At 47.9% G+C, this 22,015-nt stretch overlaps 1 protein-coding gene across 1 annotated transcript in view; it reads left to right on the top strand.

Annotated features, from left to right (window-relative positions):
• SKIC3 (SKI3 subunit of superkiller complex) overlaps positions 1 to 22,015 on the top strand; it is a 1,256,060-nt gene that overhangs the window by 619,498 nt on the left and 614,547 nt on the right. Inside the window, exons 25-27 of the mRNA XM_086960925.1 lie at positions 8,538 to 8,612; positions 14,220 to 14,361; positions 15,709 to 15,802. Of these exons, the coding sequence (XP_086817051.1) occupies positions 8,538 to 8,612; positions 14,220 to 14,361; positions 15,709 to 15,802 (311 nt within the window). The remainder of the gene's footprint in view (positions 1 to 8,537; positions 8,613 to 14,219; positions 14,362 to 15,708; positions 15,803 to 22,015) is intronic.

Raw genomic sequence — 22,015 nt, 5'->3', positions numbered from 1 at the left:
CTTACACCGTAATTTCTTGAGAGCCTTGCCATTTTTTTGGACCAAATAAAATTGCCAATTTTGCTTTGGATTTTTCTTATATCTTTACATGGAAAATCAAGGGGGATGGTGCTAAATAAATAATGACAATTTTTACCAAGTTAACCCTGCCGTATATTGTAAGAGGCAAGTTATTCCATCTTTCAAAAAGGCGGTCGATATCTTTAGACACCTTCTTTGGATTAATCTTAGGGATGTCATCTAGGTTGTTAACTATGATTATCCCAAGGTATCTAAATTCCTTACTTATTTTACCAGCCCAATCATCAATGTTCCCACACCTTACCTCTGTCTTGGAGGAGTTTGCGAGATAACCGGAGTATGAGCCAAATTCCTCCAGCAGGGCTTCCACTCTAGGAAGCACCTCAGCTGGATTGTCATTATACTGTAGCAAGTCGTCCACATAGAGGGCTAACTTGCTGCTATAGAGGTGAACACTCAAAGGGGCAATTGATTTATCCAATCTTATTGCTTGGGCTAGAGGCTCAATATATAGATCGAAAAGTAAGGTCGAGATGGGACAGCCCTGCCTCGTTCCCCTGGCTATAATGAAACTTGATGTTAACACGGCATTGAACAGAATCACTGCTGATGCGCCTTTATAACAGTTAATCTGCGTCTGTATAAAAATTGGCCCAAATCCCATTGCCTTTAAGATTTCCCACAGGAAGGCCCAACAAACGCAGTCGAATGCCTTAGCCATGTCAAATGTTGCCACCGCCAAAGGCACCGACCGCGCCACAGCCAGATCAAAACTACTGATTAACTGTAGTGTCTGTTAATGAATATACCTCCCGGGGATAAAGCCCTTTTGGTCCACAAAAAGTATAAAAAAGGAGATGGGGTTTTGGTATAAGAAGCTGCAGGATGCCGACCATACAGAACTTTCCCCACAGCATGTAGCTTGGAATATGTCAGCTTTGGATGCTACTGCTGTTGACCTGTATGAACCCTCTCTTCAGACATTATATAAGTCAGTTAAACCAGCCTCGTTAAAAAAAAAACCAACTTCTACGTACTTAACAGGTTGTATTATACCAACATGAAAATAGCTAAATTTGCCCCCCTTTCCTCTTCAAAATGCCCAAGATGCGATTTTTCCCCGGCGGATGACATACATATATGTTTTGATTGCAGCATTTTAAAGGGGTTTTGGCAGAATGTGGAATGGGCTCTTTGTGCTATTTTTAAAGTCCAGTTCAGTTTAAATCTTTCCATAGTAATATTTGGCATTGATAACAACTTGATGACTTTACTGTCAGTAACTCAAAAAGGCTTGCTGCTGTATTTGATTCTTATTGCTCGGAGGGAGATTTGCAAGTTATGGAAGGATTCACGGCCCCCGCTTTGTGAGAACAGGCTGAGGGCCTCACTGGGAATGGCTTTCTTGGGGCATTTGAACGATATCGGGTGTAATATCTGGTCCCAGCTCTTAGTATGGGGCAAAGAAATGAGACTGATCTAATGCCCCTAAGTCCAATGATTACTCCAAGTTTCATACGAAGAAGCTGGCCTGGTTAGACCTAGAGCCAATGCAATAGCAGAAGCCTTGGGTGCTCACGATGGAAGGATGGTTTGTTGCTTATATTTGCAGATGCTATATGGTGAGATGAGGACATTAAAAAAAAAAATTAAAAAAAGTTTGCAAGCTGACCTCACAGCTCATTACAGGTTCATAGATAGCTCTCCCTAATGGTGAACACACTGCATTAGTGGACTATATATACAGTTTTGAGCACCTTATAAATCTGGATAAAAAATGTGCTTTATTTGCATACATTCCTCTTTCACAGATCTTTTCTGAGTTACTAGAAACTGCAAACGAAAGGATGCGTGCTGGGAGCTACTTGTCCAGTGAACAAAAATAACATGAAAATGTGTTGTCCTGGGCGCCAGGCTATAGGAATTCCACGAATAGCCATTATTATCATACAGACTTTTGCAATTTGGTACATTACAACACATACAATATGTGTTGATCTATTACCCATGTAGGAAGCTGACTCTGTATATACTATACCAAAATGAGGTATAGTGTGAACAGAGTCCAGGGAGTACCCAGTGGTATAGCAGAGGCTAAATTAGGTAAGTACTAACAGCGCTCTTTGTGGTAGTGTGGGCGAGCAGTTAGGCTTATGCAGAAGTTGTGTTAAGCATTCATTGTATTCACTCATATTGTATTTACTCAATCAAGACTGATGGCACACACACTCAGAGACAAAATTCCGACCAATTGGCAAAGTTAAAAAAAAAAGATAAACTTGTATTTTATTTCTAGAACCAAGCAGGACTTGGTACATGTAGGTAAATATACTAAATTGTAAACCTTTACACAGCCTTTACACAGAAATGCTTTTGAGGATGCATCTGCAATTGTTACTGTTTGGTATAATCTTAAAAAGCTGTTAGAATTACAAAGCAATTACTTTTGGAATACTTTTTAGTTACTTTTCGATTACTTTGAGTACTGGGTTGGGTTGCCTAGATACCATACAAAACAACCGTTTAACACAGCATTTTAGGCCCTAAATTAATAACATGGGTTCCTTAGGAAAACAATATTTATCTGTTTTGCAGGAAAGTAAACGTCTTACAGGTGGGAGGTTTCAGGTTAGGACCAAGGTTTCCCATGGTCTGGGAAGGCACTCGAGTTGCACCACCAAATGCACTGGGTCGGCCGGGCGCAGAGTTCAGGAGCCCAGTTTTAGTCAATGGTGCTAAGAGGGCCTTTGGTTAGGGATTACTTACGAGCAGGCCACTCGGTGTTGGAGCAAAGCTCCTGGGATTAAAGTCCGAACTGCAGGGGCCAGCGACTAGCTCAGGATCAGCACCACCAGCTGCACTGGGGAAGCTGGGTGCAGGTTGCCAAAAGGACATCAGGGACCCTGTACTTTTCAATTGAGACCTTCAGTTGCTGCACTCTCGGGCAGGGAGACTTCCTGAAGATGTCCACCAGCTGGAGAGGTAAGTTTGGGTTCTTGGGGGATGCCTGGACACCCTCGGTTGGGCTACCCTAGGTCGTAGGACGTCAGGTGCAGGGTTGTCTAATGTTTTTGGGTTCTCTTGCCAGCACCGGTTGCGGGTGCGGGTACCCTTCAGGTTGAGGCTGCAGGGATCTTCTTGAAGCTTGAGGGAGGTCCTCCTCGTTGTGTTGGGCCACTCAAACTCAGGCCTTGGGCGTCAGGTGCACAGTGTTGCAGAATCACTTGAATCTGGATTCTGGTCTTGGAGTCTTTCTTGAGCAAATCTGGTGCTCATGGGAGACAGAGTCTGTAAGGTGAGTGCAGGTCTTCTGTGCTCTGGGGGATGCTAATTGCTAGAAATGCCGATTTCTTTGCTGTAGGCAGGTCGGAGGTGGACAGGTCGGTAGGGCTGGAGCTGGAGCCAAAACAATCAATCAATCAATCAAAGACATTTATAGAGCGCACTACTTACCCGGAGGGTCTCAAGGCGCTTGGGGGGGGGGGGGGGGAGGGGAGGGGTGCTGCTACTGCTCGAACAGCCAGGTCTTGAGCTTCTTCCTGAAGGAGAGGTGGTCTTGGGTCAGGCACAGGTCGGTCGGGAGGGAGTTCCAGGTCTTGGCGGCCAGGTAGGAGAAGGACCTTCCTCCTGTTGTCGTTCTTCGGATGCGGGGGACGGCGGCGAGGGCGTGACTGGCTGATCGGAGGTGGCGTTTGGGAGCGTAGAAGCTGATGCGGTTGTTGAGGTAGCTCGGGCCTTGATCGTGTAGGGCTTTGTGTGCGTGGGTGAGGAGGCGGAAGGTGATTCTTTTGTTGACAGGGAGCCAATGCAGGTCTCTCAGATGTCCGGAGATGTGGCTGTGTCGTGGGATGTCGAGGATGAGTCTGGCTGAGGTGTTCTGGATCCGCTGGAGTCTCTTCTGGAGCTTGACGGTGGTTCCGGCGTAGAGGGCGTTGCCGTAGTCCAGTCGGCTGGTGACGAGGGCCTGGGTGACCGTCTTCCTGGTCTCGGTGGGGATCCACCGGAAGATCTTCCGTAGCATGCGCAGGATGTTGAAGCACGATGAGGAGACGGCGTTGACTTGTCTGGTCATGGAGAGGGAGGAGTCCAGGATGAAGCCCAGGTTGCGTGCGTGGTCTGTCGGTTTGGGTGCGGTGCCCAGGGTGGGGGGCCACTAGGAGTCGTCCCAGGCGGAGGGCGAGGAGCCCAGGATGAGGACTTCCGTCTTGTCTGAGTTCAGTTTCAGGCGGCTGGTCGTCATCCACTCGGCTACGTCTTTCATCCCTTCGTGAAGGTTGGCTCTGGCGGCGGCGGGGTCGTTGGTCAGGAAGAGGATCAGCTGGGTGTCGTCAGCGTAGGAGATGATGTTGAGGTTGTGTTGGCGTGCGATGGCCGCGAGGGGGCTCATGTAGACGTTGAAGAGGGTGGGGCTAAGCGAGGATCCTTGAGGGACGCCGCAGATGACTTCAGTGGCCTCTGACTTGTACGGTGGTAGACGGACTCTCTCTGTTCTTCCGTCGAGGAAGGAGATGATCCATTCCAGTGCCTTCTCCTGGATTCCGACGTTGCTGAGGCGCTGCACTAGGGTGCGGTGGCAGACAGTGTTGAATGCCGCGGAGAGGTCTAGGAGGATGAGGGCCGCTGTTTCTCCGTTGTCCATCAGGGCTCGGATGTCATCGGTGGCAGCGATGAGCGCGGTCTCGGTGCTGTGGTTGGCTCGGAAGCCAGACTGTGAGGGGTCGAGGGATCCATTCGTCTCGAGGAAGGCGGCCAGCTGTTTGTTGACGGTCTTCTCGATGACTTTGGCTGGAAACGGGAGGAGCGAGATGGGGCGGTAATTCTTGAGTTCGGTGGGGTCCGCTGTTGGTTTCTTTAGTAGAGCGCTGAGTTCGGCGTGCTTCCAGCTCTCCGGGAAGGTGGCGGTGTCGAAGAAGGTGTTGATGATGTCCCGCAGGTGGGGTGCGATGACAGCGTCGGCCTTGTTGAAGACGTGGTGAGGGCAGGGGTTGGTCGGAGATCCGGAGTGGATGGAGTTCATCATGCGGACGGTGTCTTCGGTGCTGATCGGAGTCCAGGCGCGGAGGGTGGTGGTGGGGGGCGGTGGTTCGGTCGTGGCGTGCGTCGGTTGAGTGCTGAAGCTGTTGTGTATGTCCGCGATCTTGTTGTGGAAGTAGGAGGCGAGGGAGTTGCAGAGGTCTTGCGATGGGGTGATGTCGTTGTTTCCGGCGTTAGGGTTGGAGAGCTCTTTCACGATGTTGAAGAGTTCCTTGCAGTTGTGTGCGTTGTTGTCCAGCCGGTCCTTGAATGCAGTTTTCTTGGTGGCGCGGATCAGTTGGTGGTGCTTCCGGGTGGCAAGCTTGAGGGTGGTCATGTTGTCCGGTGTTGATTCCCTTCTCCAGGCTTTCTCGAGGGCTCGGCAGTTCTTCTTGGAGCTCTTGAGTTCGTCAGTGAACCATGGGGCCTTCTTGCTGCTGGGTCTGCTGGGCGGGGTCCTCAGTGGGGCGAGTTCGTCCGCGCAGTTGCTGATCCACTTCGTGAGGTTGTCGGCGGCCTGGCTGGGGTTCGCTGAGCTGGCGGGAGGGTGCTGGCTCAGGGAAGCGGCGAGCTGGTCGGCTGTGATCTTGTTCCAGCTTCTTCGAGCAACCTGTTGCTGGTGGTGGTGGATCGTCGTTCTTCTGAAGGTGAAGTGGACGCAGCTGTGGTCCGTCCAGTGGAGTCCTGTTGCGTGGCTGAAGGCGATGTCTTTGCTGGATGAGAAGACGGCGTCGAGTGTGTGTCCGGCGAGGTGGGTGGGGGTGAACACCAGCTGCTTGAGTCCGAGGTTGGCGAGGTTGTCGAGCAGGGTGATGGTGTTGCGGTCGTTGTTGTTCTCCAGGTGGAAGTTGATGTCCCCCAGGAGGATGTAGTCAGCGGAGGGGAGGGCATGCGGGCTGACGAAGTCGGCGATGTCCTCGCTGAATTGTGTGCGTGGTCCCGGGGGTCGGTAGATCAGGGTGCCTCTGAGGGTGGTCTTCGGGTCGGTGTGGATCTGGAAGTGTAGGTGTTCGGCGGTAGTCAGGGTGTCGTCGGTGTTGGTCGTGATGTGGATGGTGTCCCTGTGGATGATGGCGATGCCTCCTCCAGTCTGGATGTCGCGATCTCTCCGGGTGATCTTGTATCCCTCTGGGATGGCGATGGCGATGTCGGGCGCTGAGGAGTCGTTCATCCAGGTTTCCGTGAGGAAGGCAACATCAGGAGCTGTGGTGTCGAAGAGGTTCCAGAGTTCGATGGCGTGTCTGTTGACGGAGCGGGTGTTGAGCAGGATGCACTTGAGGTGGTTGCTGCTGGAGTTCGGCTTGGCGGGTGCTGGTGCGAGGCAGGTCCGGATGCAGGTGAACTTGCAGGCGTGGCAGCTGAAGAGTCGGTGGGTGCATCTCGGGGTCGCACGGTAGCATCCTGGGACTCGGCCGGTGTTGAGCGCGTTGAGGGTGGCGGCGGTGTACGTCCGGCGGGTGGGCTGGGGTCCTCGGGGGCCAGGGGTCCTGGCACTGGGCGCGGTCCAGGCGCGGACGGGCGCGGACGGGCTTACCTTTGGCGCACCTTCGGCGCTCATTCGGTGCTCCCGCTGCACGCGTCCGCTGCGCGGTCGCTCTGGGGGCGTCATAAGAGGGGAGCCGGAGGGAGGGTCTGCGGGGAGGCGGGGAGCGCGGGAACCAATCGGCGGGCGGGGGGGGCGGGGTCTCGTGGGAACCGGCGGGAAAAGCCTGGGGGCTCGGCGGCCCTGCGGTGGCTGGGGCGGCGCTGGGGCGGCCCTGCGGTGGCTGGGGCGGCTCTGCAGCGGTCCTGCGGCGGCTGGGGCGGCGCTGGGGCGGCTCTGCGGTGGCTGGGGCGGCTCTGCGGCGGTCCTGCGGCGGCTGGGGCGTCGTGCAGTGCGAGGCTCAGGCTCAGGCTGCAGGTAAGGAGGAGCAGGCGGGGGGGTGTGGGGGCGACCAGGCCAAGTAGTTGTCCTCGTCTTTCTGGGTCAGCATGGCTCTTCAGTCCTTCTACTTTCCTCCTTGAACCTGAAGAGGCAAGTTTCCCACTAAATGCTAGATTTAGGGGAGTTTAAAGGGTTGTGCAGGTCTGGACCAATGTGTCCCTTCCTTAGGGTGGGTACAAAGGGCAAGCAAAAAAGTGCAAAAGAGAGCGATCTTTTGATGGTTTGTAGTGCAAATTAAAATCTGCTATGGGCTGGTTCAAAAGCAAGCCCCAGAAGGATTTAGCCACCACAGAAAAAGCTGCTACTACTGCGAGAGCAGGTGGCATGTCAGTTTCGGACATTTGCAAGTCAGCTATGAGGGAGTTCCTTCACATGTTCATGAAACACTACTGTCTGGACAGCCAGGTCCTATGGGACGAGCCCTTCTCCTGATCTGTTCTGCAGGATTTCCCGGTCTGAGCCATTTTACAGAACTTCTATCGGGAGAGGTACTGCATTGGTATCTATTCACAAGGAGAGGAATATGTGTTTAGCCGTTGCTATCAGAAGAACAAGTTAATTACCTTTGGTAATGCATTTTCTGGTGGAGACTCCTATCTATCTGGAGATTTGTCACTAACCCACTTTCCACCGTTCTGTGAAATTCATTAATAAGATCTCAAATGTGAAAGTCTGTGCACTGTCATTCTAATTCATTGGCTTAGTGTCCAATTGGGTGGGCAGAGAGCGAAACATACTGATGCCAGTGGGTCAGGTGGCACGTATATTGGGTCCTGATACCACAGATCCAGCGTGGAGTTTCACGACACCACCTGCCTGTGCATGTGGGAATTGCTAGCTAAAGTTTCTAAATCTATGCAGTTGGATAGAGTCTCTACCAGAAAAGTGTTACCAAAGGTAAACAACTTATTCATTTAGTTGACCAAGCACTTCTTTAGCCACTTCTCAGATGATAAAGTAGTAATTTACCAGGAAATGTATTACTCTGGCATCTTTTATAAATTCTGGAGGTATTTACAGGTGTTATATGCTCACAGTCTAGCTAAGGCAGTATTCATGGGATGGAGTTACATTAAATGCCTGCAGTAGCAGGAGAATTCGGACAAACACTAGCTCCAAAGACAGTTGAAAATAGGTCTAATACAGGATCTGTGCAATCCAGTCTCATGTTCCATTTATTTTTCTGGAGAATTCCAAGACTAACTACTGACATAGTTTTACATGTTGTAGTTATGCCCCTACTTTCCAAGCTCTTATCAAATAGTTTAAACTTGGAAATGGAAAAAGGAATGATGGGAAGTGTATTAAGTGTGCATGTAGGCAAGCATTTTTGTGGTCTACTCTTTTCGGAAGGTGCTGTACTCCTCATTTGGTCCCACCCAATGATTTGATTATCCCAGTCATACATCACTGAAGTATTGAAGGAATCTGAGCATCCTCGTTTCTATGCCATTCATTTCATCCGTTGTTTTCTATAATTTGTCATATTAGTTTTGTAGAGCTTTGTACCATTAACACTCACATACATTATTAGCTGAAATACTGGATTACATTTCTTTTTTTTGTTGCTTCCCTTCAGGCTCTTATTGCAGAAGCAGTGGGCAGTTATGAAACCATGGACCTCTTCAGACATACGACTGAGCTCAGTATGCATGTAAGTTACAGATTATGTGACATGATAAAAACAAACACAATTAAACTTGTGAAGGATAAGCTGAGGGTTGGAGGATGGCTCAATCCCGATCTAATCAGGGAAGGTCAGTTTCCTAGGATGTTGGGCGCATCAGGAGCAACAGATTCAGAGGCTGGGCATGCTTAATCAGATCTGGCGGGCCCGGGTCCACTGTCAAGTGATCTGTAAACAATAGTTGGGTTTTCTATGCAAGGTAAGGGTGGCAAACTGTGACTTTTGAAGCCTGTTTGAGGAAGCGGGTGGGTGACTCCTCAAAATGGCATATAAGCGACATGTGGCACCCGGGTCTGTAGCCCCGATTATCTTATTTCTCTTCCGCCCAAGGTTCCCCATGCAGAGTTGTATTCTACCATCCTGTGAAGAGGAAACATCACTGTCCGACTACCTCACCTGAACAATTGTTTTTTTTTTGTTCCTCCTTTTCTTTTATGTACGTACCTAAATACTCTAGTTACTAAACGGTATTGTATCGCATCAAAATCAATAAAGAAATCATTTTTAAAAAACTGTTCTTTAGTAGATAATTTCCCTCTAGTCATCTTCATTAGAGTTATGATAGTTTTTAGATAGCTGTTTAACCTTGTGTAACTTCTGATGGATTTGGAAAGGGTCCTTTGAACTTTGTGTATTAAAACATCATAAGGAAAAGCAATATGCATATAAATACATTTTCCACAAGGAGAATTGCATCTTTGGTTCCTTGTAGAGGCATGTTTAATTAACACATCTAAGCAAGGTTTCACAATAACTTCCAACAAACAAAGGGCAAGAATAAGAGTTAATATGAGGTTATGGATGAATTCCGTTCTGGTGTAATACATTGAAAATGGACTACAAGCATAGTTTGCAATATTTAATTTTTTTTATTGATCGTTTAAATTTAACATCTGTTGGTGAACCTAATTTGTTTTTTTAAAACACCGTTAGGCTGCAAATAGAAGTTTTCTGAAGCATAAACTCAGGACTTCGAAGAATCTCCAAAGATTTAATGTCGGCATTTCAAGTCTCCTACATCTTCAGCAATGTTGGCTGTCTCTCCAACTTCCGACCTTCCTATATTGAGATGAGATGTTGTACTTGTGATCGAGAGGGACCAGAATTATTTTCCAAAACACATCAGAAGGTTGAATGAACAGATGCCTAGTCCTTTGACATAACCTTCCCCACTAGTCACTTGTTTGTCTTCCCTTTTGGTTGCTTCTCTCTACGTCTTAAGATTGAATGCGCCACACACTGCTCATGGGCTGCATTTGCTGTCCCTGTTGTTTTCTTTGCTGAACTTACATTCTCCCACTCAGCATGGGTGTGTCCCTAACTGCTGGTTTCAGCATTTTCACATTGTTCTTATCACATTGAACCTCAAGGTTTAAAACATGCTGTCCTTGCTGAGTGCTCTTTTTTATGGTTGAGGCCACCGAGGAAAACCTCTCATTCCTGTCGCCAATAAGATATTTATCATTCGTAGCTCTTGTTGAGCATCAACTATGAATACAATTCTTCTTGTAGATTAGAAAAAAGGAGGCTGTACAAAAAGTGGCAGGTAAGCGGTGTGAATGGCTTGTGCATTGTTTGGTCCCTGCAGGTGCGTGGCCAGTAGATGTTTTAGATAATCGCTGATAACCCTCCTACTCAGTGTCTGCAGTTCATGTGTTAGATGATGAAATCTAGGATTTGTGGATGTGGTAGTGTACCATGCATCTACGATGCAGAGTACTGGGTTGTGTTCTGCATTGTTGTCAGTGATGTCCTAACTGCAGAGTGGGTGCTGATGATCATGTGTTTTTTTGGTTGTGCAGTTGGAGGAGAGTGTATGCTAGGTACGTGAATGAGGTAGTTTATTTAGTACATGTGTGGGTATGCGTGTTGGTATGTGGAATGCTGCATTGTTTGTGAGGTACATACTGCTGCTTTCTAACTGGATAACTGCAGATTACTCACCTTTATATCATTAAGCACCGTACTGGATCCGAAGAAAACTTCAGGAATGCTCTTGGCGCCAGCAGGTGGCGCTGTGTGGCTATGCAGTGACCCCATACTGCCCCTAAAGTGACCCTTGCATGCTGATGTCAGTTTTTCTTTCTCTGCACCGTTCAACGCACATCCAAGCTTCACTTTGTCGTTCTAACGATGACTCCAGATATGTTCACGGTGTTCCAGGAAACGATATCCTCTCTCAAAGACGACAGGATTCAAACTGTAAGAAGACTGCAAAAAGTAAATGTCAGTCACCTACACTCACAAATTGTATCTATGCTGTATGGACTGCAGGCAGAACTCTTAAGTTGTGCAACAGCTTTGCTCTCATGCATCCCGAGTTGATTCATGAGCGAGAGCGGAACCTCTATGTTGCTGAACACAAGACATCACAGTTGAAGCATGGATCCCACTCCCGCCTTAGCTCATGGGCTGTGTCGTGGTTCCAGTCACGAGGCCGCTCCTATAAAAATACACTTGTAGTGCAAAGTCTTTCTGGTAAGTCCAAATCAAAGCCTAAACAAAAGCGCAATAAGGCGAAGCAGGACTGGACCCCATCCCACTACTCATGGTCTAGCGAGCGATCTCAATGGTGTCATAATAAAGAGAATACCCTCCCCACAATCTCATCTGGGTTGTATGACATAGTTCAACAAATGTTTTGCGATACACAAATATCGTACATACTTGGTACGTATACTTCAAAAATATGGATGAAAATTATTGTGGACAAGATGATCGTCAAAGTAAATCTCTTGTACTATATATAGTATTTTTTTTGTAATTTCATTTAGATATTAAAGTATAAAAATGTAATAAAATTTAAAAAAGCATACATTATTCATAAAACGATTATAAATTATAAAATAGAATACATTTAACATATACATCTCAAAAATGTAACTTTACGTAAACAATATAATACATTTAATTAATAATAAAAAAGACCATTAAACATATATCCTACAAAAGCATATAACGAAGTACATAACATATATAACCCCAAAAAATAAAATCTAAAATACAAAACTGAAAATGATTTAATTTTATAAATAATTTAAAGTTTAAATAACAATAGAAAAACTTAAAATACATTTCTGATGGATACTTCTAACCGCAGATTCTCCTTTTAAGTATTCCCCAGGTGTCAGACTGGTTCCGGAAATTTTCAAGCCGTACCCCTGCGTGCCGGTAGGTGGAATTGCGTGGCTCCGCGCCAATGTTGCTACACCCTGGAAGTCACCTGCGGAGCCGCATATAAGTGTCACCCATGTGTACGGACATCAGTTCCTTTCTTTCTGCACCACTAAATTCTGATCTGAGGCTACCTCTGTTTTTTGACGTGTTGCCACCTCTCAAAACTGCAGAGTTTGAACCTTGTGGGGGCTGTCGTAAACAGATCTCTGTGACAGATCCCCACCTGGTATGTCTTTGGTGCTTGAGGTCAGGACACAGCTTCAACATCTGCGAAGGGTGCCCCCAGATGAACCCTAAGGCCATATGAGACTGTGGGGAGAAGCTGTGTGTCTCCAAGCACCAGAAGACTCCATGCCGATTAAGGTAAAGAAAGGAAGGTCCCATTCCCAAAGCTGTGTCCACTGCAGGTCATTGTCTCAGATGAATTCTTCTGTTAAATCGAAGAAAGAAATACAAGAAGTCCACTCTTAAACTCCAGAGAAATTGTTAGGCCATAAATGTGCATCTTGGTCTCGCTCCTAAACTGAATTCCAATGCACCCTCACCTTCCAGGGCCTTTTCGGGAGAATCTTCTGTCGCAGCTCCAGGGGATGGTCCTCCAACCAAACCTGTCCACTCTCCGTAATCTTGCATGGAGATTGAGCGGCGGCAGCTGACAGATTTTGACCTTGCCCCCCGAAGTCTGCGAAGTTAATCTGGCAGCTAGGCGTCCCTCCACGAAATCGGTATACGCCTGCCTATGGAACAAATTTTGTAAATATTGTACAGAAAGCTCTATTGAACCCTTATCTGCCTCCGTCAGATGTTTTCCTGTTTATCCTTTCTTTGGCCCAGCAGGGCTCTGCTCTGGGCGCTCTGAAGGGCTACCTTTTGGCCCTCTCAGCTTTTCTTCGGCTGCCAGGTCAGCCTTCAATTTTGAAATCCCCTCTTGTACAGGGATTTTTGAAGAGGTTAACCCACTTGTTTCCCCTTCTACTTTTATTATGCCACAGTGGGACCTTAATTTGGTCCTAACCTTCTTGATGTGGCAATGTTTTAACCTCTGCAGAACTGCCCACTACGGGTGCTCACTATCAAAACAGCCTTGTTGGTGGCAATCACCTCTGACAGGAGAGTGAGCAAACTGCAAGCATTATCATCACAGCCTCCGTACCTGAAATCTTTCCAGAAAAAATGGTACTCCGGACTGGGACATCTTTTCTGCCTTAGGTGATAACACCCTTCCATCTGGGACAGTCTGTTATACTGCCCACTTTCTATGCACCTCTGCATCATTCTAAAGAAGAGGAGCATCTCCACCATCTGGACCAAAAAAGAGCATTATCTTTCTACCTTGAGCGCACCAAAGAGTACTGGGAGCAAAGAAGGGGCACACTGCTCAAAAGAGGACCATTTCATGCTGGGTTATCCTCTCTATCAAAATATGTTACGTCTTGACAAAGAAACAGCCTCCTGAAGGACTAAGGGCCCATTCCGCTAGGGCAAAGGCAGCCACCAAGGCTCTCCAGCATTGTGTTCCTATTGCTAATATCTGCCAGGCAGCCATGTGGGTATCTCTACACACATTCACCAGACACTGTTTCCTGGATTCTCAAGTTCGCATTGAGGGCCATTTTGACCGCTCTGTCATGCAGGATATCTTGGTTTGAAACGTTTCGGCAGTTGCACCTCTGGGAAAGGTATTTCTTGGGTGTCTGTTAAAAGTTAAGTAATCTGCGCCTGGACAAGTTACTTACAGTAACGCCTTATCTAGCTGCAGATTCCTTACCCACCCACCCATCCTCCCCGCACTGCGGAATTGTTTTTAGTGTCAGGGCTTTTCCCTTTCAGAGCACTAGTTATCTTTTTAACACACCAGGATCAGTCACTTCATGTCTGGGAAGTTGTGAAAAGTACTGACGTAAGTGCGCCGGAGTGGCAGTTATATTGACAAAGTGGACGTCACAACAACGACTAACACAACACCAATGACATCATGCAGAGTCGACCGACGCCATTTACCAATACTGCTAAGAAAAAATCTTTCGGATCCAGCCTGATGCCGGGAAGTTCAAAGTTGAGAAATCTGCGGCTAGTTATGCCTCTACCAGATAAAGTGTTACCAAAGGTAACTTGTCCAACAAGCAATTACTTTTGATGATGTTGATACATACTTTTCACTCTGTAGCGATGGTCTCTCCATGCCTGATTGTTTTTGCAAGATTTTCTAAGTCCAGTCTATAGTATTACTGGAGTTTATTTCTACTATTATCATTTGTAATTAAAAATCTGTAGGTGCGTTGGTGATTAAATTATCTTAAAACAGTTTGCAGTTGGGAATGTTTTTCGGGCAAATTAATGTAGAAGTATTCATATTGCAAAGTGTAATTGAGAATTTTGCTTTTTTATTAATTCAAGACTGAAGGTGCAAAAGGATACGCGCACTGGGTGTGTTCAACTCTGCAAGACAAGACAAACAGGAATACAGAACTTTATAAATATAATATCCTGCAAATGAATGCCATCTCGGCAGCACAGGTTGTTATGAGCAAGTTCACAGGTTAGTTGCCAAAGCATTAAGCTGTTTTCCCCCCAGCAAAATGTACTTGCATGTTACCCTATATTCCTCTTTTGTCATTCATGATTCTCTAATAATGATGATTTCCTCATGCAGATTAACTCCTTACATCGTATCCAACACACATGAATGCCTTTATTGAAAGGTTTCACAATAGAATCAGTTTGAAGCAGAATCTTATGTGAAAATGAGCTGTAACATCAGAGATTGTGAGGCCTTTTCTCTGGTCACAAGGCAATCCATGTTTCCTAGGCAGTGTCCTGTATGGGTAATGTCGTATACCACAACACATTAATTTCCTATTTCAGTGTACCCCCTTTTAATAGTTGGTTCTCCATAACCAAGTTTGAATTCAAATCCTTATTGCATTAGTTAATAACATCACTGTAAAAGAAATTACATAAAGTAAATGATAAAGCATAACTTAGAGAGCAGCAGCCCTCACACACAAAATCTAAAATAAGTTAATCACAGGGTCATGAGGCAAATACTGTCTATAATAAAAATAAAAAGTGAACAATTATTTTCATTATGGATACTTCTAACCACTGATTCCTCACCTTAGTGCCGTGGTTCTTAACCTGTGGGCCAGTGACCACTGGGAGTTCGCGTAGCCTATTCAAGGGACAGCTTACAATATTAAACAACATTAACAGATTAATAAAGTGTATCTAAATAAAGAAGCAAAATGTACAATTGAAAATTTGAAAATCGACCATGAGCATTTTCAGTTTGCTGTGCTCCCCTTCTCTTTAGCAGCGCCCCACAGGTTTTACAATCCAGTGTAACCTCCTGGGGATTAGCTCATGCTATCTTAATACACCAATTAAAATGAATTTACTAAACAGCCTACAATAGAATCCAATCCAGTAGAAGATTAAGGTACATACCTTTGATCACAATATTTCTGAAGAGTTCATAATTACTCTTTCTCTTTTCCGTGGCATAGGATTCTACTGAGAGTACATTCGAAAAATGTTTACCAGCCTATTGTTCAGTTTGTTGCTACCTTTATTGAGCAAGGACATTTCTTCAGCACTATGCAGTTGTTGTCATCTTGATGAAGTAAATGTAGTTCTACTGCCATCTAGTGTATATTCAGATATACGAAATCCAGTCTGTCCTCATTGCTACTTTCATTAGTTGATGAAACTGAGGGAGAAACATGGTATCCATCACAGAAACTATTAAGATTATACGTATATTGCTATTTTTCAGGATTCAAGCTAGCCTATATTTAAGACATGTACCTCCCTTACTCAAATTCTTTTCCATATCCAAGGTTTATTAGAACATTAATTTCCATTGTGGACATTTATTTCTTTCTAGAAAGAATTCAGAGTGACCCCTCGACATTTGCAATGCTTGGTTATCTAAATGAACATCTGAAATTAAGAATTCAAGCTACAGATGCATACAAAAGGTAATTTGAGTTAATCACAGTATTTGAATGTTCCATACAAAAAAATGCATAATCAGTATGTTGATCAATGGTGGGAACCTTCTAGCATGTTCCTATTCTCCTTGTCTTACCCAATAAAAATGCATGCCAGTATTGAGTTACAGTTACCGAGTTACAGTTGGGTGGCATGGTTGACCATACTGCAAGATCAAAAAAAATTTTGTTTTTTCCCCCCTGAAATGACATCTGGCAATACAAAGAGCTGGCCCAAGCCTTTTGCAGGGAAAAGAAAATATGTCTGTTATTCGTGTGTGGGGGGTGACTTGCTAGAAGTTCGCAGGGAATGCAAACCGCTGTTTGCATTTGCATACCTCCCTGCGCCTGTTTGTGACACGTTTGAGTAATCTGGGTATACCACTCCACGTGCGCTGCTCAGTTACAGTGGCCTACACTCCCACTTGACCTCCACAGTCGTTCAGATGAAGTGTTGGGAGACTGGAAGAAATGTTACTGAGGGAACTGCTCCTGTATTAGAAGATTGGAGTAACTCAAGTAAACGAAGTGAGGTAGTGATAAGTATATTGGGGATCCCCCCGCCACCTCTCTATTGAGTGAGCCTTGTGCCAATGGGGCACACTCCAACAGCACATGACCCTGTTGCTTAGGCTGGAGAAAGGCTAATGATGATAGAATTGAGAGAAGCCTCAGCAATCAATCAAGAAATGTATAGAGCGCGCTACTCACCCGTGGGGGTCTCAAGGCGCTGGGGGGTGGGGAGCGGTGCTGCTACTCCTCGAACAGTCAGGTCTTGAGGTGTCTCCTGAAGGTGATGTGGTCCTGGGCCAGACGTAGGTGGGCGGGGAGGGAGTTCCATGTCTTGGCGGCCAGGTAGGAGAACGAGATTCCTCCGGTGGTGGTTCTGCGGATCCGTGGGATGGGGGCGAGGGCGAGGGTGGCGGAGCGGAGCTGGCAGGTTGGAGTGTAGAACGTGAGGCATCTGTTGAGGTATTCGGGTCCGGCGTTGTGGAGTGCTTTGTGTGCGTGGGGGAGGAGCCTGAACATGATTCTTTTGTTGACGGGGAGCCAGTGCAGGTCTCTCAGGTGGGCGGTTATGTGGCTGTGTTGGGGGATGTCCAGGATGAGGCATGCGGATGCGTTCTGTATGCGCTGGAGTCTGTTCTGAAGTTTTGCTGTGGTTCCTGCGTGTAGGGCGTTTCCGTAGTCCAACCGGCTGGTGACAAGGGCCTTTGTGACCTTCCTTCTCGTTTCGGTGGGGATCCACCTGAAGATCTTTCGAAGCATGCACAGGGTGTTGAAGCATGAACAGGGTGTTGAAGCATGAGGACGAGATGGCGTTGACTTGTTTGGACATGGTGAGCGAGGAGTCCAAGACGAATCCTAGGTTGCGTGCGTGGTCCGTGGGTGTCGGTTGGGAGCCCAGCGTGGTGTGCCACCAGAGTCGTTCCAGGCAGATTGTGATGTTCCCAGGATGAGGACCTCCGTTTTGTCTCAGTTTAGCTTTAGGCGGCTGTATTTCATCCATTCCACGACATCTTTCATTCCTTCCTGGAGGTTGATTCTGGCGGTGACTGGGTCTTTGGTGAGGGAGAGGATCAGCTGGGTGTCGGCGTAGGTGATGATGTTGTGTTTGCGTACGATGGCGGCGAGGGGGCTCATGTAGACATTGAAGAGGGTCGGGCTGAGTGAGGAGCCTTGGGGTACGCCGCAGATGATTTTGGTTGCCGTGGACCGGAAGGGAGGGAGGCGGACTCTCTGGGTTCTGTCGAAGAGAAATGAGGTGATCCATTCCAGGGCCTTTCCTTGGATCCCTGCGTTGTGGAGGCGGGATCTTAGAGTGCGGTGGCAGACGGAATCGAAGGCGGCAGAGAGGTCTAGAAGGATGAGGGCGGCGGTTTCCCCGTTATCGAGCATGGTCCTGATGTCGTCGGTGGCTGCAATGAGGGCGGTCTTGGTGCTGTGGTTGGCTCGGAAGCCGGACTGGAAGGGTCGAGGGAGCCATTTGCCTCGAGGAAGGTGGTCAGCTGTTTGTTGACGGTCTTCTCAATGACCTTCGCTGGGAAGGGAAGAAGGGAGATGGGCCGGAAGTTCTTGAGATCCTTTGGTCCGCTGTGGGTTTCTTCAGTAGGGCGTTATCTCGGCATGCTTCCAGCTCTCTGGGAAGGTGGCGGACAAGAAGGAGTTGTTCATGACGTTCCAGAGGTGGGGTGCGATGACTGCGTCTGCTTTGTTGAATATGTGGTGAGGGCAGAGGGCTGATGGTGAGCCGGATTGGATGGTGTTCATGACGCGGGTGGTGTTATCGATGCTGACGGGGATCCAGATGCTGAGGGTGTCGGTGGGGGGCGTTGGCTCGGTGGCAGGTAGCGGGGTCTGAGCGTCGAAGCTGTCATGTATTTCGCGGTCTTGCAGTGGAAGTAGGTGGCGAGGGAGTCGCAGAGGTCTTGCGAGGGTGGGATATTGTTGGAGTTGGCGCTGGGGTTGGAGAGTTCTTTCACGATGCTGAAGAGCTCCTTGCTGTTGTGTGCGTTGCTGTCTAGGTGCTCTTTGAAAGCGGTCCATTTGGTGGTGCGTATCAGTTTGTGGTATTTGCGGGTGGCATTCTTGAGAGCTGTGAGGTTCTCAGTTGTTTGGTCATGGCGTCAGGTCTTCTCGAGGGTTCGGCATGATTTCTTTGTGTTCTTGAGGTCGTCAGTGAACCAGGTGGCTTTCTTGTTGCTGGCTTGCCGGAGGGGTTTTTTAGTGGTGCGAGGGCGTCGACGCAGTCACTGATCCACTGTGTGAGGTTGCGTGCGTTGGCGTCAGTTGTGTCGTTTGGTAGGCACACGGGACATAGAGACTGACAGCACCAAGGCAGGACTTCACTGATCTAGACTGTCCCCTGCCTTGCTCTGATATCCTGTGCCACTACTGCAATGTGTACCCCAGGATGCTGCAGTCCTCTGCCAGCAAAAAGAGTCCTGGCTGTGCCTGGTTGGCTGCTGAGCCTGAGGTCACACTGAGTTTCATGACTATTGCCTACAGGTGGTGACAGAATGGCGTTACAGTCCTGACTTTGCAGCTTGCCAGTGCCCACCAGTGAACTGGCCGTCATACGCAGAGAAATGTACTGGTGACATTGTGGCTTGATTTTGTGCATGGGGCCAAACTGCTATAACAAAAATGGTAAAATTACTTATAATTTATCTATTGTAAAACATCAACACTAGGATTTTTCCAGGATGCCTATTTAGTGTTTTGAAGTCCAATATTGACTCAGAACTACATTACCACTTCCATGGTAATCTTGATTTGGGCATAAATAGGAGTTTTAATCCAAATTTGTAGTATAATCTCTCTATAAAGAGCAAGGTTTTTACCTTGCTGAAATTTGTGAACCGAAAATACTATATAACACTTTCTGAGTATTTCCCCTTGGAAAAAGTAAAATAACGCATCATTACTACGTTAATCTCCAGCCTGAGATGTGGGCTCGGAATGATGACTTGATGCCACACCTTGTGAAACACAAACCTAAGGTATCAGTAATTCTAGGAGCAGTAATGTAGTATAGCTTTAAATGTGGACCTGCAGTGAGCCTTCAAATACTAATTTCACGATTGGTATAGACAAATAGTATTATCAGTTTGAAGAAAAAAAAGCTCTATCTGATGAAGACGTCCAACTGCAGATTCCTAACCTTATAATTCTCCCCCGGCGCCGGACTGGATCCAGAAATCTTTCCAGCAGTACTCCTGCCTGTCAGTAGAGGGCGTCATACAAATCTGTACCGAAGTCGTCCACGTTTGCGACATCAACGGAGTCCATATAAGCCCGATGCGCTGACATCAGTTTTCTTCCTTTCCGCACTTACAATGTGGATCTGGAGAAGCGGTTACCTCAGGCTGATTTTGGCCTACTTTGATGTTTTAATCATTAAAACAGTGTGATTTTCTGTTCAAACCTTGCGGGACTTGTGGATGGCAGATGTCATCCACGGACCCTCACTCCATTTCTTTGTGTTGCTTCGGAGAGCGCCATGAGTCTGAGGGCGGTCCATTGGGGCGTTGGGGTGTAGCCCCACTAAGCAACATGGACGCACGCACGCTGAGCAGGCAAAATACAATTGTATTTGCCAATGCTCCTTACCTTGACCTTTGGTCCTTCCTCACCTACCGCTGAAGCCAGGGGGTGGGGTGGCACCGGCTGGGCTGCGGCATCTTGTTTGAGTGGCACAGGGCTATGACCAGCCCGAGCATGCGCTGAGCACAGGCTTCCCTCTTTACAAGGGACCCAAGGGTGCAGCTTCATGCCGCCAGGGCCGCGGCAGCCCCCAGGTCTAAATGGGCGATCAGGGCGAATACTATCTGAGCCCCCGTAGCCAATCCTGGCACTGCATGCAGTGCCAGGATTGGCTGGCCCACCGGTGCACATCCATTATTGGGTGTCGCGTGTGGGTAGTAGCACGCACTACAGTATGACCAATCACTGTATGACTTCAGTGATTGGCCATACTGTAGTGATTGGCCATGTGTGTGGTGATGTCCCAGGCCCGCCGCAGCTCACGTCACCGGCGCACACAGGCACACTAGACCTCGTGCTGGTGCGTGGCGCTGTGTTGTAGTGAGTTTAGTGACTGCTGGCCACAGGCTCATGCACTCACCCGCAGCGACCTTCACAGCAGCAAAAGCCGCTCTGGAAGTGCCAGCAGATCAGGGAAGACCCTCCGACATGCGTAAAACGGCAGCCCCGTCCCCATCTGCAAGCTCCGTGGCTGCCGAAGTTCCCGGTGAGTGGCTTTTCAAAGCTGGGTCTCCTTCTTGCTCAGCCATTGCTGCTGCTTCCCTGGTCTTTGGTCCTTTTGTAGTTTTTTTTTTTTTATGCGGGCGCTCAGTGTTTGACCTTCCTTGCCCGGGCCCTCGATGTGCCTTTGTGCATGACTCGGGTTGTTACTGCAATATGCGGGACCCAATCTAGATTCTTCTCTTTAAAAAGGATGCAGTTTCTGCAGAAAAAAGCTTTTTTACATCCGGTTTGTAGCTACTAGGACGGAATATTTCCAGTTCTGCCAAAAAACAATCTCTAGAATAATAACTACAGCATTTTGGGCACAAGGTGTTAAGGACCGGGGTGAAAATGCAGCAAGACTTTAGTGGCAGTTGGGAGGCGGACTAGTCAGAGGCTGCCCACCCTCCAATCCACTGGCAAATGGTGTCAGCTCAGGCTGCTGGGCAGGAGGAGCCCAGTGAGGAGGGTGGCGAAGGTCTGGCACCGACAAGAAGCCACTTGGGAGGAGTTATAAACTGAGGCGATGTCTCCCAGTGAATAGACCTAAGCTGAAGGACAGTCCTATGGAGTCAGTGTTATAAGGACAGCACAGTGGAGACAGTGAGAAAAGGCAGGAAATATCCTTTGCAATAAGTATAATTATGAAATGACCCATGGAGCTTCAGGCGGTGGCAGAAACATTAGGAGAAACATTGGTGAGTTTGCTGTATGTTTTCACAATTGCGGTGACTGAGGCACAGACTAGACTAGACATGAGCCTTTGGTGGGTCCTGTGTGGCGGTTGATGTTAGTGTACAGCGATTATTGCACATTGCTCCATTTAAATTCAAGTACCGCTGGGCGCACGTATTACTCAGTCTGTAGTACTAAGGGGATGCACGCTGCATTACAAGCAAGAACCCTAGTGCACACATAAAGCCTGATAATTTGAAGACCGCATACATCCCTAAATGCACTGGTTAACCCCTTCGCTGCGGCGGCAATTCCGCCGCAGCGCTAGGGGGGGAGGGGGGGGGCGAGCGGCGCTCACATACTCGTGACGGAACCGCTCCGTCACGAGCCTCGGTTGAGCTGTGCTCATGACGGAGCGGTTCAGTCATGGCCCTGCCCGCTCAATAGAACGCTCCGCGCAGGCGCGAATTCAGCGCCGCGCAGGCGCGCCGAGCGGGCCATGACGGAACCGCTCCGTCATGAGCACAGCTCAACCGAGGCTCGTGACGGAGCTCTTCCGTCACGAGCATGGAAGCGGTTAAAGGCCATTTGCATATTTCATGGCACCCAGCACACAGTAACCAGCGGAGATGGTCACAAGATGTCTTGTAACAACACTATCTACACGACCAAAAGTAGGTTGACCTAAACTTACCGTTGGCACGTGACTTTATCAAAGGGGAGTAGGGGGTAGATGAAGGAAGTGGAAGTAAGGAGAGGAGAGGATGGGTAGGGTGG

The sequence above is a fragment of the Lissotriton vulgaris genome, chromosome 3_1 (genome assembly GCF_964263255.1).
Source record: "Lissotriton vulgaris chromosome 3_1, aLisVul1.2, whole genome shotgun sequence".
In the NCBI taxonomy this organism is placed as follows: Eukaryota; Metazoa; Chordata; class Amphibia; order Caudata; family Salamandridae; genus Lissotriton; species Lissotriton vulgaris.
This window is presented reverse-complemented; position numbering and strand designations above follow the sequence as displayed.